Raw genomic sequence first — 17,032 nt, forward strand, 5'->3', positions numbered from 1 at the left:
TCCACTGGATAGGGTTCAGCAATAGATGTGTAATATGTTTGCGGCAATTTTATCAGTATTGAACCAGTAAATACTTAGTTGTAGCATCCTGCGCAGTTGTGCTCAAAAGCCAAGGAGCTAACTTTCTTAACTCCCAGCATAAACTACCACTTTTACAGTAATAATCCTTCAAGATAGAGATAAAAAATACACTTATCAAAAAATCGACATGACTCCAAATCTCAAGTATGAGCCTTTTAAAACGGATATAGTGAAAAGATTACTAAATTTTATAAAAGTAACATAGTTAGGTAACAACCAAAATGCGTTTTGGAGGGGGGGGGGGGCATTCAGAACTCTTGCCCATGCGCGTCAACTTCAAGTAAATAGTCAGGAAAGAGAAAAACATGGACGTCCAGGTTTGTTAACGGGTTAAGCACTAATCGTTTTACACAAGTTTGTACAGTGTCGAGCACATCGATGTTTCTGTAATGTATACATGTATTATTATAGCATATGATCGAGTGCCCTATACTAAAACTTATTTAAAATCCAGATACTCCTGGTTGAAACATTTCGTAATTATAGAGGACAGGTGCAGATCCCAGAACGTTAGAAAATACAAGTATTATTTGACACTTTTTACCACAGTCGACGGGGTTAACTTTCAAGGACTCTATTGCAAAAACTGCTAAAGTGAAGGGGAATATTGGACATTTTACATCTTGATGTCATGTGTAATACATGTAGGTTTATGTTTTCTTTATTGTTTGAAGTGTAACACCCCTCCCGGTCTCAAAATATCATTTGAAAAGAAAGTAATGCACTTCCGACTTCGTGTTTATTTTCCAACAAGGTATCTTTCCCTTCAGGTTACTCTATAAATCCTTGTGCGCGTTGAATACTACCTAAATAATACGTAACTTCTATAGTCTCTTATTGTGGAGATATATAGAAGTCATTTTTGTATACTGTTATCTTCTCATTTAGACTCACAACGAAATGACCTTTTCATCAATCCAATTGATTTTAACCAGACTGTATCTCTTTAGGTTCAACACTAATCCGCACGTGTACGAATTTCCACTTTACATTGATCACAAATGAGGCAAACCTCTTAAACTCACCGAACTCGTTCACATTAAACTCACCGGACTCGTTCACATTAAACTCACCGAACTCGTTCACATTAAACTCACCGGACTCGTTCACAGTAAACTCACCGGACTCGTTCCCATTAAAATCACCGGACTCGTTCCCATTAAACTCACCGGACTCGTTCCCATTAAACTCACCGGACTCGTTCCCATTAAACTCACCGGACTCGTTCCCATTAAACTCACCGGACTCGTTCACATTAAAATTCGATGTGATGCATACATGTATGTTATACAAGGTGTATAAATAAATTCATATTTAAGTTCAATTATCTTTAATTATATCTTGATCGATTTAAACGGGCTATGTTTGGGGAAATACTTGAGAAAATCTCTTTCAATGTGATATTCGGGGTGGGGGTCTGTAAAAACCTCTTATTCATTAGATAGGCTCATAAAATCGTTTCTCAGTGCGGCAGCCAGAATATTGGAATAAATTAAGGTTGTACTCTACATCGTCATAATGGCTGACTTCCTTTAAAAACATGGATGAAAAAATCGATATCAGCAATATTTGACTTTTCCTTTTTCATTTAAATACCTAGCCGAGTAGCTCAGTAGTTTAGAATACCGACTGCTGAACTGTAGGTCGCAGGTTCGAGTCCAGCTGGGGTTTTAAATTTTTTTCAGATTACCTTCTACTAAAACTGTATTTTTTGACAAAATAAAGTAAATTTGAAAAATTTCAACTTCAAAATATTGTTGTACATATCCTCCACTTTTCATCTACATCAAATTTCTCTGGTGTAGCATACATCCTTAAAGGTTAAATCATAAGTGTTTCAGTATATCTATGTTATCTTTTTTATTTGTGAATTAATGTAACGTCACATCGTGGAGGGCTGTCAGAAAATTACAAAGCCGGGGAAAAGTGGCAGATGGAACTAAACGAAAATTAACTTAAAGCATGTTATACCTGCTTGTCTGTCTAACATCGTGATGACGAGGTAAACGCTGGTAAAGGAACCAGACCATAGGAACCACATTATGATGATCACATGGAATTACATTGTACTTTTAACAAATGTCCTTGGATTCTGAGGCGGCAATGAAAATGTCCGTGAGGCCACATCAATTTATAAAATAGTTCTTCGGATTTTCAAACAAAAAAAGTGAGGCGAGAGGGCGAAATTATTTTACAAATATTATTTTTAATTTTGGAGATAAAAATTATGAGGCGAGCGAATACAAGAAATATAAATATTTTTAATTGAATTAAGTGTGATTTTAAAAAGCGGGCGCCTAAAAATAAAGATCTAAAATCATCAGATATCATTTGTTTACCACATAAACTCAATATTTTTCAACTTTGTTGATATAGTTTACAATAAATAAGAAGTATTTCAGGTTTCAAATACTTATTTTCTTTATACTTAATACATGTACTTTGCAACATTAACTGATAAGGTCTTTTTGAAGCATCTTATTTAAAGGACACAACGCATGTTTCTAAACTTTTTCATTTTTTCAGCAAAATTAACTCTTTTTATGCCTAAAACTACTTTAAATGTGTTTTAAATGAAATATTTTGCGTAGTTTTCGAGTTTGAAAGCGATGAAATTCAAATCTTGCGATATGCATATTTTCTTTCGCTAGTTTACGCGCCATTTTGTGTGACGTCATATGCGCCCTCGGGTTTGAAAACATCTATTAGCCATTTCATAAACAGATTAGATTTAATCGACAAGAAACCAATTGTCACGTTAACGGCTTGTAAATGATAATGCATTAAGATGTTTTGTGCCGTGCTCGGGTGTACTAGTTGTCGGTAGAAAGGATTTAGACTGAGTATTTTTCAATTTTTCGAAGGAAGGTACGAGAAAAAAGACGTGGATAATTTTTTTGTTGGAGCAAGAACTTTACCTTAAAGAACACACCCAGTCACCTTTTCAAAGATCGCTTGGACAGAGACCCTGATAAACTGCGAGAAAATGGATATATCGAAGCTATAAGCACTGGTAGGCCTATAGCATACATTGTTTTGCTCTTCAACTCGGATCAACTGACCTTCACCTTGTAACAACATATATCGACGATACAATGTACATGTAACTTCTACCAACTGGTAGATTTACAACGACAAAAAATAAAGATACAAAATAATTGAACTTTTAATTATACAAATAATAGAATATTGTATTTCCTAACTTTAAATTGAATTATGAAATTATTTCTTTATTGAACTCGTAGCATCTTGATTGCGTCAGTAGGTTATAACGCCGTGCTCCCACTTCGTACTTCCTAAAGACGTGCAGATCACAATTCAAAAATAGTAATAAGATTGCTTTATCAAAATAAAATAATGTGATTACCACTTTAAATTTGAATACTTTCATTGATTTGTGTGTGTGTTGTCTTTTTCTTTCTTTGCGAAATGCACGCGTGACAATAGCTTGGCATAGGGCCTAGTTGTCAACAATTTAACGTATCATAATTTGTCTAATCCAAAAATAAATAATGGTTGCACTGTTTATTTTAGAAAAACAGCGCCAATTACAGATGTATAAAGGAAAAACATCCCCAAACAGTTTGTAGACAGCGGCCCATATAAACATTATTTACTCACAATTTTGCCGATTTCATACACGCTTTACTCGCTATATTTGGGTATTTACATCGTTATATGTGTGCATTGGTGGCGAACACATATAAAACTCGGACAATTTATCAACATCGATTTAAATGTTGCCCATGGTAAATTAATTAGGCCCCTAAAAGTTGAGTTTTTAATAATATCTCGCAGAACTTTCACAATCCGAAGGGCGCATGTGACGTCACTGTACCACGTGACTACCTACCTAATTAACTTGACTTTTTGAAATCGGGGCTTAGATTTAAGTCTGTATTGTGGTTAAATATCGCAAAATTTCGGCGATCGAATTATTAGAATTAATTACTATAAACATAAAGAAGACAAAATGCATGTAATGTTGTGTACATTGAAAACATGAGATGTGTCCTTTAAGTTTCATTTCTACAAACTTTCGATTCAGAGATATGCAGATTGCTAGGGACACATCCAGTTTTGACATTCATTGCAAATGCAATATCCATTGCATCGCTTTGAGCATTTTCTTGAATTTTGATATGACATCACCAAAACTTTTATGAATTTGTCGTTAACTGTCGGTCCGGTTTAAAATAGTCATCGATCAGTACCCCTTGCTTGTTGTAAGAGGCGAATAAATGGGGCGGTCCTTCAGATAGGACTGCAAAAACTGAGATCCTTGTCACAGCAGGTTTGGCACGATAAAGATCCCTCTGGGCCATAAGCGCTGAGCATAGGTCTAAATTTTGCAGCCCTTCACTGGTAATGGTAACGTCTTCATGTGAATGAAATATTCTCAAGAGAGACTTCAGTCAATATATAGGTTAATCAAACAATCAATCATATGCTATCAATGCTCTCTAAATAGTGGCATCGAATAGCGCTTCAAAAGTTTCATCGGCTTCCAGTTCGATTCCAACATAACGAACAACTTCCAATCCAGTGTTATGAAGTATCGTACATATCAAGATAGACATTATGAATAACTTAACCGTAATTACACTGTTAGGAAATTTCTCGAGAGCCCGCGCTTCTGTCATTTGTCAGCATATACATCAAAGTTATTTGTGCGCTTATTGTAAAAACTAAAAAAAATATTTACGGATATTTTTCAACACGCGGGCGGATATTATTTTTTGATAATATTATAATTTGGATTTGTTACAAATAGAAACGGCGAATCCGACGAACTAGATTACAAATTGGCATGACCTGAAGGTAATGTTTGAAAACCGCACATGATTATTATTCTTAGGTGTTACATAAGCATGAAACAGGTGTCAGATACATTTCAGAATGAAACAGATTTATACGTAACATATTTGAGTTGTCAAAACTATACATGTACATGGCACACAGAGACATTAATCATATATATCACTGTTACACAACGAGGGATGACAGGACAAACACAAGCCGAGATTTACTAACGAAAACAAGGCGCGTCTTAAATACTAGATGAACTTTTTTTTAAAAAGAAAGGTAGTTTTTATGAGAATTGTATATACACATCTTTCTGATAGTCATTAAAACAATACAATGCTTTTTTGTTGTTTCATTGGGTGATGAATGTAGCTAGCTTTGCAGAAAAAAAAAATCATAACCCGCGTAGGCGACTTATGTAACAAAAATTTCTGCAAGGATTGCTAACTTCATCACCCGATGAAACAACAAAGACATTTTATTGTTTGTATTTATATTGTTATGCATTGTTTTCAAATATAAATATAAACTAGATTTAAATACTTAAATATCATATGGTTGACCTTTTCGTTACGTTAAACGAAACAGGCAATGCAACATTTGATCTTGATGACGCTCCATATTTGGCAATGATTACACGGACAGGTGGGATTAAACCTGGATTGAACTAGTTTGCGAAAAAAAACATACATTCATTGTTGCAGATGAAAGCAATGCTAATTTTAAAAGAAATACAAGAGAAAGGATTTAGTGAGTATAAATATACAAGAATGTTGATCATCCAAGACATGATATCATTAATTCGTTTGTTTCGTCCTTAAAAATGAAACTGTTATTAATTTTTTAGACTTGATGACATACTTCGACCGGTACTGCAAGGTACAAATTACGTAGGGGTGAATGAAACATTGAAGAATTTTGGAAAATTCCCCAAATTATGTATATACATGTACATCCTGTTTCCACAGCGTTGCATAATCAGTGTTCATATAAAAAGGCATGCAGCGCAGGGAACAGTTAAATTTCATTTACTTGGACTAGGTTAATGTCCAGATTAGTTGTGTAAAATGGAATTAAAAATTCTTCTTCTTTTGGTTGTCTTTGTGAGTATCATTTATTCATTATGTTTCTTGCGAAACATGCTGATATTTATTATGTTGCATGCGAAGCTTGGTGATATTTATTATGTTGCTTGTGGAACATGCTGATATCTATTATGTTGCCTGCGAGGCCTAGTGATATTTATTATGTTGCCTGCGAAGCATAGTCTATAAATATTGCATGTATTTGAGGGTAACATTGAAAATTTTTCACCCCGAGAAAATCATTGTCAATCGAGGCGTAGCCGAGGTTGACAATGGTTTCTCGAGGGGTGAAAATTTCAATGTTACTCTCAAATACATGCAATATTTGTTTTATTATACTGAATGTTATGTAAACTGGAAAGCAGAAAAGGGGAAATATTACCAATTCATTTCCCATAGACCTCAATGTTAACCTTTGGCCCTCTCACTAATTAACTATATCGATTTTAAACAAATGACCGCAAACATTTCTAAGTTCATTCCAAGTGCTGATAAAAAATGACAAAAATTATATAGGGTCCCGTGCCTTTTATAGGCCATATTTGTACTTTTTTACAACACATAACAATTTACAGTAAATTACACACTTCATTTTAAGCACACCCGTACCATGGTAATTTCCTCAGTCATTTCTCGATTTTGTGCGATAATTTTTCATCCTGACAATTAATTTGAACCTCTATGATATTTCTTTCAATTCCAAATAATTTCACTCTTGATATTAGCCAATCACGCAACACCTAGACACTTATAATCTTGGGTAAACTCCGTCCGGGTTACGCATACGGGGGTTTGGTACTCTCATTCCTATAACTTACGTCTGTTGACATTTGATCAATCACTGTCATGCGATATTTCGTATTTCGATTCGGGTACTCGCGTTTATTACAAACGCTCAAACGACGTCGTCTAGCAATCTACGGCTAACCATGCGCGCATGACGCATGTGATAATTTTTTATAATATCACCTGTTGTCAAGTACTGTTACCCGTTGCTAAATACTATCACCCTGGGGCGCGTGTTTTCTGTTCTCAGAGGGTAACAATATGTTTTTTCAAATGCTTCTCGACCAATCAGATTCGAGTATTTTACATGAAAGTATAATAATAATATTTATCATGTTGCCTGCGAAGCATAGTGATATTGTGTTGCCTGCGAAGCGTGGTGATATTTATAATGTTGCCTGCGAAGCGTGGTGATATTCAAAAGTTGCTCCTTCCGTCCATCAGTTTTGTTTTTCTATTTTCCGTTAATTGCACTGAATATACAATTTATCATAATAACTGTGAAATATATCCCAATAACTGTAAAATATATAATAACTGTTAAATATATAACAATGACTGTAAATATATAACAATGACTGTAAATATATCACAATAACTGTAAAATATATCACAATAACTGTAAAATATATAATAACTGTTAAATATATAACAATGACTGTAAATATATCACAATAACTGTAAATATATAACAAAAGAATAAATGTAGAATCCATTATGGTAAGTGCAGAATTTAAAACAATGAGTGTATTACAGTGTAGAATTTATCACCAGAACAATATAATTGTAGAATGTAGTGTAGATTTAATCTGACGCAAAATTTATGAATAAGAAACAACAGTTACCCCCACTGCACTTTCGTTTTCAATTAATAAGTAATGAATTTATTTTGTATAACTACTTTAAAATTCTTACTAGGCATGCGTGCAGGTTGATGTAGTAACTGGACGGAAACGCCCTGTGAGGAAACCTGGTCAATGTCCGGTGTCAACAATCGTCACGGCTTGTGATTGTAGACCTGAATATCTGGAGTGTGACGGAGATCAGGAATGCCCCGGAAGTAAGCTGATTATGATACTAATACCTATTGCTTTACTGATGTGTGAGAGCGTATTCAACTGCCTGTATGTTAATCTCTGTGATAAGTCTATTTGTATGTCTGTTAATCTCTGTGATAAGTCTATTTGTATGTATGTTAATCTCTGTGATAAGTTTATCTGTATGTATGATAATCTCTGCAATAAGATTATGTGTATGTTAATCTCTGAGATAGGTTTATCTGTATGTTAATCCCTGTAATAAGTTTATCTGTATGTTAATCTCTGTGATAAGTTTATCTGTATGTTAATTTGTGTGATAAGCTTATCTATATGTATGTTAATCTCTGTGATACCTTTATCTGTATGTTAATCTCTGTGATAAGTTTATCTGTATGTATGTTAATCTCTGTGATAAGTTTATCTGTATGTTAATCTCTGTGATAAGTTTATCTGTATGTATGTTAATCTCTGTGATAAGTTTATCTGTATGTTAATCTCTGTGTTAAGTTTATCTGTATGTATGTTAATCTCTGTGATAAGTTTATCTGTATGTATGTTAATCTCTGTGATAAGTTTATCTGTATATATGTCAATCTCTGTGATAAGTTTATCTGTATGTTAATCTCTGTGATAAGTTTATCTGTATGTTAATTTATATGATGAGTTTATGTATGTTAATTTTTGTGATAAGTTTATCTGTATGCATGTTAATCTCTGTGATAAGTTTATCTGTATGTTAATCTCTGTGATAAGTTTATCTGTATGTTAATCTCTGTGTTAAGTTTATCTGTATGCATGTTAATCTCTGTGATAAGTTTATCTGTATGTTAATCTCTGTGATAAGTTTATCTGTATGTTAATCTCTGTGTTAAGTTTATCTGTATGCATGTTAATCTCTGTGATAAGTTTATCTGTATGCATGTTAATCTCTGTGATAAGGCTATCTGTATGTTAATCTCTGTAATAAGATATGTATATTTACATACCTAATGGGAGTTTGTAGATTTACATACCTAATGAGAGTTTATACATTTACATACCTAATGAGAGTTTATATATTTACATACTTAATGAGAGTTTGTATATTTACATCCCTAATGAGAGTTTGTTGTACATTTACATACCTAATGAGAATTTATACATTTACATACCTAATGAGAGTTTATACATTTACATCCCTAATGAGAGTTTGTACATTTACATCCCTAATGAGAGTTTGTTGTACATTTACATACTTAATGAGAGTTTGTTGTACATTTACATACCTAATGAGAGTTTATATATTTACATACCTATTGAGAATTTATACATTTACATACCTAATGAGAGTTTATTGTATATTTACATATCTAATGTACATATCTAACATAATCTCTGTGATAAGGCTACCTATATGTATGTTAATCTCTGTGATAAGTTTATCCGTATTTATGTTAATCTCTGTGATAAGTTTATCTGTATGTATGTTAATCTTAAGTATTACATAATTCAACTTATCATATGATCGAATAATTTTGAGCTCTATGATAGGCTGAAAACTCATAAACTAGGGGGAAAGTAGGTTATATTCACCTGCATGGGCATTCGAGGTGATTATAACATTTGATATCTCTAACATCATCCAGGCTAAATCAACATCCGCGCAAGTCGGTAAGTAACTAGCATATAATTAATGTACATTGTTTGCATATCTGACTTTGACAATAAGGATTATTATTATTATTTACGTATCAAAGTGATTGAAAAAGAAAAAAAGAAGATACAATAGGTTTTTATTTTTGTGGTCGTCCAATGAATATTCGCGTCTCTAATTACTATCAAACAAGTCTTGCAATCTGAACATCCACAAAGACTTTTCCGTCAAGTACAGATAAAATGGAGAAAGCCGAGCGGTGTTCCAATTGTAGGTCTTGCACGAACAAGTTTAGGCGAGCAAGTAAAACATTGCGAGAATTGGATTGCTAGACGACAAACTGCTTCCTCGCTAAGAGAATGAAATGTAAATTTACCTAGAACATTAAAAATACGAGAGGAAGGGACAATTCTTATTGAACACTGGACGAAATAATAAATTCGGAACCTCCATACCTATTATCGATATATATATATATATATATATATATATATATATATATATATATATATATATATATATATATATACGGGCTATCTTAATTGATCTAGGAGTATATATGCTTGATATTTGAGCGGATCCAAGATTACTATCCGATGAAAATGTGAAATTAATTTTGTCCCAACAGTTTCACCATCAATAAGACTTTGACACACAATACAATGTCTAAAGATTAAGTGATTTTGTAATTGGAGACAAGCCAATGTTATAAGTCAGCATAACCCTTAACATTACCAGCAAACATTAATCACAAGCAATTCAGATTTATCCATTAATTTATAGAAAAAATGTCAAAGAAAAAAATTTACTAACTCGCAGTAAGTCTATGTAAAGTTCAGAAAGTTCCGATGCTGGTTTACCGCCGAACTGAATTCAGACAAATAATGTTAAAAAATATTTTTCAATAATAGGCAATTGAATTGTGGAAATGATTATGGATAGTGAGCTGACAAGTTGGTTAAATGACTACAGCGGTGCTTGTCTTACGTGACTAAAGAGAAGTGTTTGTGTTGTAGATAAGAAGTGCTGTTCCTATGGTTGCGGTTGTAGAAGACACTGTGTGAAGCCAAAGAAGGCCCCACAGAAAGGTAAAGCTGACGTTGACAGTATGTAACGATAGACCCCACGGAAAGGTAAAGCTGATGTTGTTAGTATGTAACAATAGGCAGTATTGTTTTCCTGGTTCACGATTCATTCCAAACGTTGTCACGTGATTTCAGCTCCTCAATCATTAACTTCCCATATTTATGTAGCAATATTGCATTATCATCTGTATATGGTGTTGATATCTCTACTGATTCGATACACAAGAGCTTGTTCTGTGTATGATCAGTTTTTAAATCGAGGCAGGCTACGGACAAACAAGTTGATGTTACAGGGGTTTCAACAGACTCGTTTAAAGCCAACATTTTGCAAAATATATGGTCGTAATAACGATCTAGTTCGTCAATACAACCTATCATTGGATCAAATGCTGTCTGACGTGTTTCATACTGATTGTTAGGCCGTTCCTGGCACCTGGCGGGTCTGACCGGTCGACAGGGGGTGCTTACTCCTCCTAGGCACCTGACCCCACCTGTGTGAGTCTGTGTTTACCCAACTCAATATTTTGTATTTTTGTTGCGATTTATGAAATTGATCACTATTCGTCATCTTCGCCTTTCAAATAGGAACGTCACAAGCTGACGTTAATGTAAGAAGATTTAGACCTACGCTTGGTATTCAAAGCCTCAACAGACGAATATTTTATTGATTCATCCATATCATCCTCTGTTCGTTAAGGTTTCTTCTGGCGTTCAATTCAAATGCCGGGAGATTACGGAAGAAGAGTTACGCCCCTTTTTTAAGCATCTTGGCTTTGCCGCGAATTGCATAGGGACTTTCCAATGACATGGCTACCATAATTTTGTATTCTGTGAATATTCTTTTAAACTATGAAACTGATAGTCAGCAAGGGCGTTGTAGAAAACTTTATGAATGAACATATTACTAGTGTATTACGTGTATATTGTACTAATGACAAAGAATTTGTTCACGTTTTAAACGACAAAAAGTGGTGTTTTATGTTTTTTCCCAAAATCTATGTCACTGAAAAATCCAATTTTGTTGTAAAATGAAGTATATGTACCTACCAATAGTCAAATAAACCAATTACAGTGGAGCCTCGGTAATCCGGACGCTTCACCTTCCGGACGATTTTTCTAGGGAACGGAATTTTTATACATTATTTTGCATCATTAATCCGGAAATTCGCGTTCCGGATCCGGACGGTCACTTTTTACTACAAAACGTTATAATGCATTGAAAATTGTACCGTTAATCCGGACGGTAATTTTGTTTAGGACAATTTTAGCAAGGCGTAAATTATAAAGAAAACAACCCAAACTGTCTAATTGAAGCGATTACCTGTACCCTGTCAACACCTCCCTTTAATTAGGTGGTGTGTGATATGTCAGTTATACAGCACGTGCCGATCGAGACATTGTAGTGCCAATTTTCGCACATAAGATCTTTATTGTGTTTTGTGTTGAATTTTGTAAATAAATCTGTAGCATATTATTTTATAGTCTTGATCAATACCCTAATAGTATTAATAAATTAAACATCATGCCGTAATGATAATTTTTTAACTGCTACACGTATCAGTTGTACTGATTGGTAAATTGATATCGGCTTATTCAAATCTAAAGAGTGTAGATTATACTTCTAGATTCTGGATTTTATTCTGTTGATTGGCGTGAAATATACATGTATGTTCATGCACATGTATATATAGTATAAGTTTTTAACGTTTAGAATGTCGCGCATGTACATGTAGAATGTACTTGTGTACGATTGATTCTTGTTACGATGTTGTAAAGCTTTATTGCTTTTGAATTTTTAAACTCTGGGTAGAAGTGAGAAAATTACCATTTTAAGGAAAATGACAATTAAATTCTGTATGTACCTGTAATGTTATTTTCACCCGAGTTTTGTTCCGTTATTATTGCATCATGAAAATAATAGGTGCGCGTGACTAGATCAAAGCAGTAGTAGGTCTTGATATTACGAGCTTAAATGATTTTGTTCTCCTGATATTGTCTTGGAAAATTATGAAATAAGAAATATAAAGTCTGGCAGATTGGATTTTGGTTAAAGAATGTTGTCAACTGACATGATAATCACGAAATTCTTATATCAACTTTGGACGATGAAGATTGTTTTAACAGACCGCCGAACCCGTGAATCGTGACAGATGGAAATTACCGGCACAGTACATAGTTTTGAATATTTTTTTGTAGGGATCATATGTATGTACAATGTAAGCACAGGCAAATACACTGAACACGTACATCAAATTTTAGTGCTTTGAAATACATGTAAATGTTAACATTATCATAATTTATTTACTAATGCAAATGGTTAAATCCAATGATAGAATGTGTTTAATTCACTATGCATCAATAAAGTAGGCACATATTGGCTACTTATGCAAAGCTAGAAAATATGCGATTCAATTATCCGGACGCTTCATTTATCCGGACGATTTTGCTGGGAACCAAAGTGTCCGGATTAACGAGGCCCCACTGTACTCGAACCAAGTAATTTAAATTATATTCTGTAATGTCACTTACAAATTTTCGAAATGCAGCTTACACCCCTCGTTGATCCAAACTTGCACGTCTTCCATGTTATATATAAAAGTTGCTTAGAGTTGTAAACATTGTCATCGTGCTTATACATTAAATAAACCATGCACTGGGTTAGCAAGAAAAGATCTGAACTCCACAACACATGCAATGAAATGTGGGTTCTCAAACATTCCAAAGAGCTATTCCATACATCATTAAAGGAATACATCTATTTCTTTCTTTTGCTCCTGAGGTATTTGGTCAAAGTCACATTAGGTCTTCCCACTAGATTAACAACATGAATGGAAAAGTACCATGTAGGTAACCTAGCAGATGAAAATGATATATAACCTCGATTTTTTTTTACTTGTAGGACCATCAAAACGTGTTTGCTCCTTGCCAAAAGTAACGGGTCCTTGTAAAGCAAATATGCGTAGATGGTGGTTCAACAAAGCGACCAACCGCTGTGAGAGATTCACCTACGGAGGATGCAGAGGAAATAAAAATAATTTCACAACAAGGAAAGCATGCCGACAACGCTGTCCCTGAAGGAGAACGAAGCTGCTTAACGCAGTTTGCATTCTTTGGTGTTTAAATTCAAAATGCACATGTAAATTCTGTACAGAGAACCTGCCCTTCCCTCTGATTCATAAATAAAGAGTTTTTTCTTGATTATTGTGTACTTTTAAGCGCTGGGGGCGAACGAGCTGTCAATCACAATTGTCACATTAAAATGTGTTCTGTAGATATATTTTAGTCTTAGTATCATATAACCCGTACTGAGCCCCTGTCAGTTCAGTTTTTATCACTGTAAATATCCCATTTGTAACCTCAGTTCACTGGACCTTTAAACCGCCAGTCCGTGCTACAAATCATATTGGACACGGTAGTCCAGGGAGAAGGACGTCAACATAATTCTCTAGTTACATCTAAATTGTATCACCTTTGAATTTTCTATCTACATGGCTGGCACTGTGATGACAATTTTTAGCTATATGGTCCTGCTTTTCTGAGGTCATGTCCGCCTGTGTATTCCTTCTTGTGATTTACCAACAACCTGCTATCCCGAGGAGCTCGGTTATGTGTGGTGTCCGACCTGTGGACCCGTAAGACGTGTGTGTTTGAAGGGATCGTTTCTTCGTAGAACACGTCTTGTAGCAAGGACGGAGTGTATAAAGCACAAAACAGTGACAAACCAGGGACCGTTTCTTGTGGAACACGTCACAGGAAAGACAAACCAGTAGTGACAAACCATACCAATCAACATCTTATTTGCATACTTATATCTTGATTATTAATTCCATTAAATATGTAAAGTGTTACAAATTTTTGTTCTCTTTGGGTTGTCTCCACGTAAACCACCAATAGCTCAGCTATTCGTGACAACAATCAAAAATCCAAATGTGACAGCGTGGAAACTAAATGATGTACAGGTCACTAACTGAATGGTATATACAATCAAACATGTGCAATTATCACTGTCCTGTGCATCGTTTTATAACATTTTCCCAGATTCACTAAAAATACCGAAATTCTGATTTGTAACCAGCGGTGCAAAGTTGAAAAGAAAAGTTGTAGATTTGTTGATGTATGAAAAACATTTGTAAATGTTTTGTGAATGTTTGTATGTAAATAATAAAGATTTCGAAATTCTCTTAACATCTCTGTTGTCTCGGTCAACATGACAGATACAGCTAATGCGAGACACTGTAACTTTCAGGCGTTACCACGTACTTCAATTTACAGCTGATTGATTGTGTATTGTTTAACGTCCCGCTCGAGAATAATTCACTCATATGGAGACGTCATCATTGCCGGTGAAGGGCTGCAAAATATAGGTCTATGCCCGGCCTTTGAGCGAGGAGGGGTCTTTATAGTGCCACATCAGACGTGACACGGGACCTCGAGTTTTGCGGTCTCATCCGAAGGACCGCCCCATTTAGTCTCCTCTTACAAGTAAGGGGTATTAAGGACCTATTCTAACCCGGATTCTCACGGGATCTATTCACAGATTAAATATCAATGTTTTTTGTACACATCACTGTTTCAGGAAATTTCTTTTACCTTTTCTCATCTGAAATTGATTTAATTCTTGCAAGCAAAGATATTACATTTTCTAAACCGTTTATTATCGCGAAATAACATTGGTTTGATTAATAAACAAGAGGCCCATGGACCTAGAATCGCTCTTCTGATACATTGTAGAACAGGCAAAAATTCTCACTTGGCAAGATTCATCAATTAACAAAGTTTGATGATTTTAAGTCAAATAGTACCTGAAAATTTAAATGTAACTGTCCAAAAGTAGGTCACGTTGACCTACCTTTGGTTGACACACTGAAGACTCAATATGCATCAACCGAAAAGTCAAATAGTATTCAAATATAGCCGTCAAATTCCAAAAGAAGGCCACAGTGACCTACGTTTTGGTCGACACACTCTGAAGACTCAAGACCCATCAACTGACAAAGTTTGATGATTTATGAAGTATTCAAATATAGCCGTCAAAATCCAAAAATAGGTCACGGTGACCTACTTTTTAGTCAACACACTCTGAAGACTCAACATGCATCAACTGACAAAGTTTGATGATCCTAGCTTTCATAGTGTCCAAAATATGCATCCAGAATTGAAAATGTGACATCTGAATGTCTGCAAAAATTAAAAAGTAGGTCACTATGACCTACGTTTTAAAAAATAAATGTTTCGAGGCCTCTAGACGCATCAACTTACAAGGTTTGATAATTCTAAACTTCTCGGTATCTGAAATAACACCTAAAATGTATTCATAAATGACTAGCCATAAAATTCAGAAAGTAGGTCATGGTGACATAATTTTCCCATGATGCATTTCAAAGTCCCATGATCCATCAACTGACAACGGTTGATGATCATAGGCTCAAAAGTGTCCAAGATATGCATCAAAATCCGTTTAATATTAATTAGCTGCGAAATTCAAAAAGTAGGTCACCATGACCTACTTTTGAAAAAAAAAAAGATATTACGTCCTAAGATGCATCAACTGACAAAATTTGATGATCCTAGTCCTTATACTAAGCAAAATATCAAAGTTTTAACAAAACAAAATTTAAGGTCAACTTTGAAGTGACCTTGAGACCACACCCTTTGCCCAAGGATGATGCCTTGAACAATTTTTTTTTATCTACAACCTATCCCCATCCTTATGCATAAGTTTGGTGGTAATTTGCCTAGTGGTTCTTGAGAAGATTTTTTAGCAACCACTACTTTTGTTTGCATTTTCTTAATTATCTCCCCTTGTTAAAGGGTCACAACCCTAGTTTGAGTACAAATGAAAGCCCTTGGGACAAGGATACACTGTGACAAATTTGACAAAAATTGGTCAAGGGGTTCTTGAGATATAGCCTTTTTTCCAAAAGGTTGACGCACACTACACACCGCACGCCAGACAAATGACCATATTATTAGCTCTTTGAGTCTTCGGCTCAGAAGAGCTAAATATTGAAATAAATTTTCTGAAAAGGAAGGTCAAGGACATGCTCAGTGACTAGTAGCAACATTGTAGGTTCTCCAGTTTAACCCTTTCTCTACCGGCACATTTTAGAGATTTTTAAAGACTACATGACAATATTTTTACATCGAATAAAATCTGCATGTATCACGATTTGGGATAGGGATATGACATATAATTTTGTTAGGAATTGGACAGGGAATAATTTCTTATAAAGTTTGTCAAGGTATCCCATGACCTCAAAGAGATCTACGGGGTCAAAGGTCATATATGTGCATATTTTTGCAATTTTTTTTGTCTGAAAAATATATATATTACGACACCTCTCACTAGATTAGAGTCAAAAATAGGAAATTCTAAATGTATGAGCTGATGTGCCTTTGAAAATACTACAAACGCATCATAGCTCATAGTATACCAGTACCAGCATGTATGGATCACATGTAATTTATGGTCATAAGCTACTCAGTGTATATAAAATACATGCATTTGGATAAAAG

General features: G+C 34.6%; 1 protein-coding gene across 1 annotated transcript; it reads left to right on the plus strand.

Moving 5' to 3' along the window:
- The first annotated feature begins 5,856 nt into the window (after window positions 1-5,856).
- On the plus strand, window positions 5,857-14,368 carry LOC125661452 (eppin-like). Its single transcript, XM_048893460.2, has 4 exons — window positions 5,857-5,990; window positions 7,677-7,818; window positions 10,448-10,519; window positions 13,416-14,368. The coding sequence occupies exons 1-4, from the start codon at window positions 5,955-5,957 to the stop codon at window positions 13,589-13,591; spliced, it is 426 nt and encodes a 141-aa protein (XP_048749417.1). The 5' UTR covers window positions 5,857-5,954; the 3' UTR covers window positions 13,592-14,368.
- Window positions 14,369-17,032: the final 2,664 nt, after the last annotated feature.

The sequence above is a fragment of the Ostrea edulis genome, chromosome 8, assembly GCF_947568905.1.
Source record: "Ostrea edulis chromosome 8, xbOstEdul1.1, whole genome shotgun sequence".
NCBI lineage: Eukaryota > Metazoa > Mollusca > Bivalvia > Ostreida > Ostreidae > Ostrea > Ostrea edulis.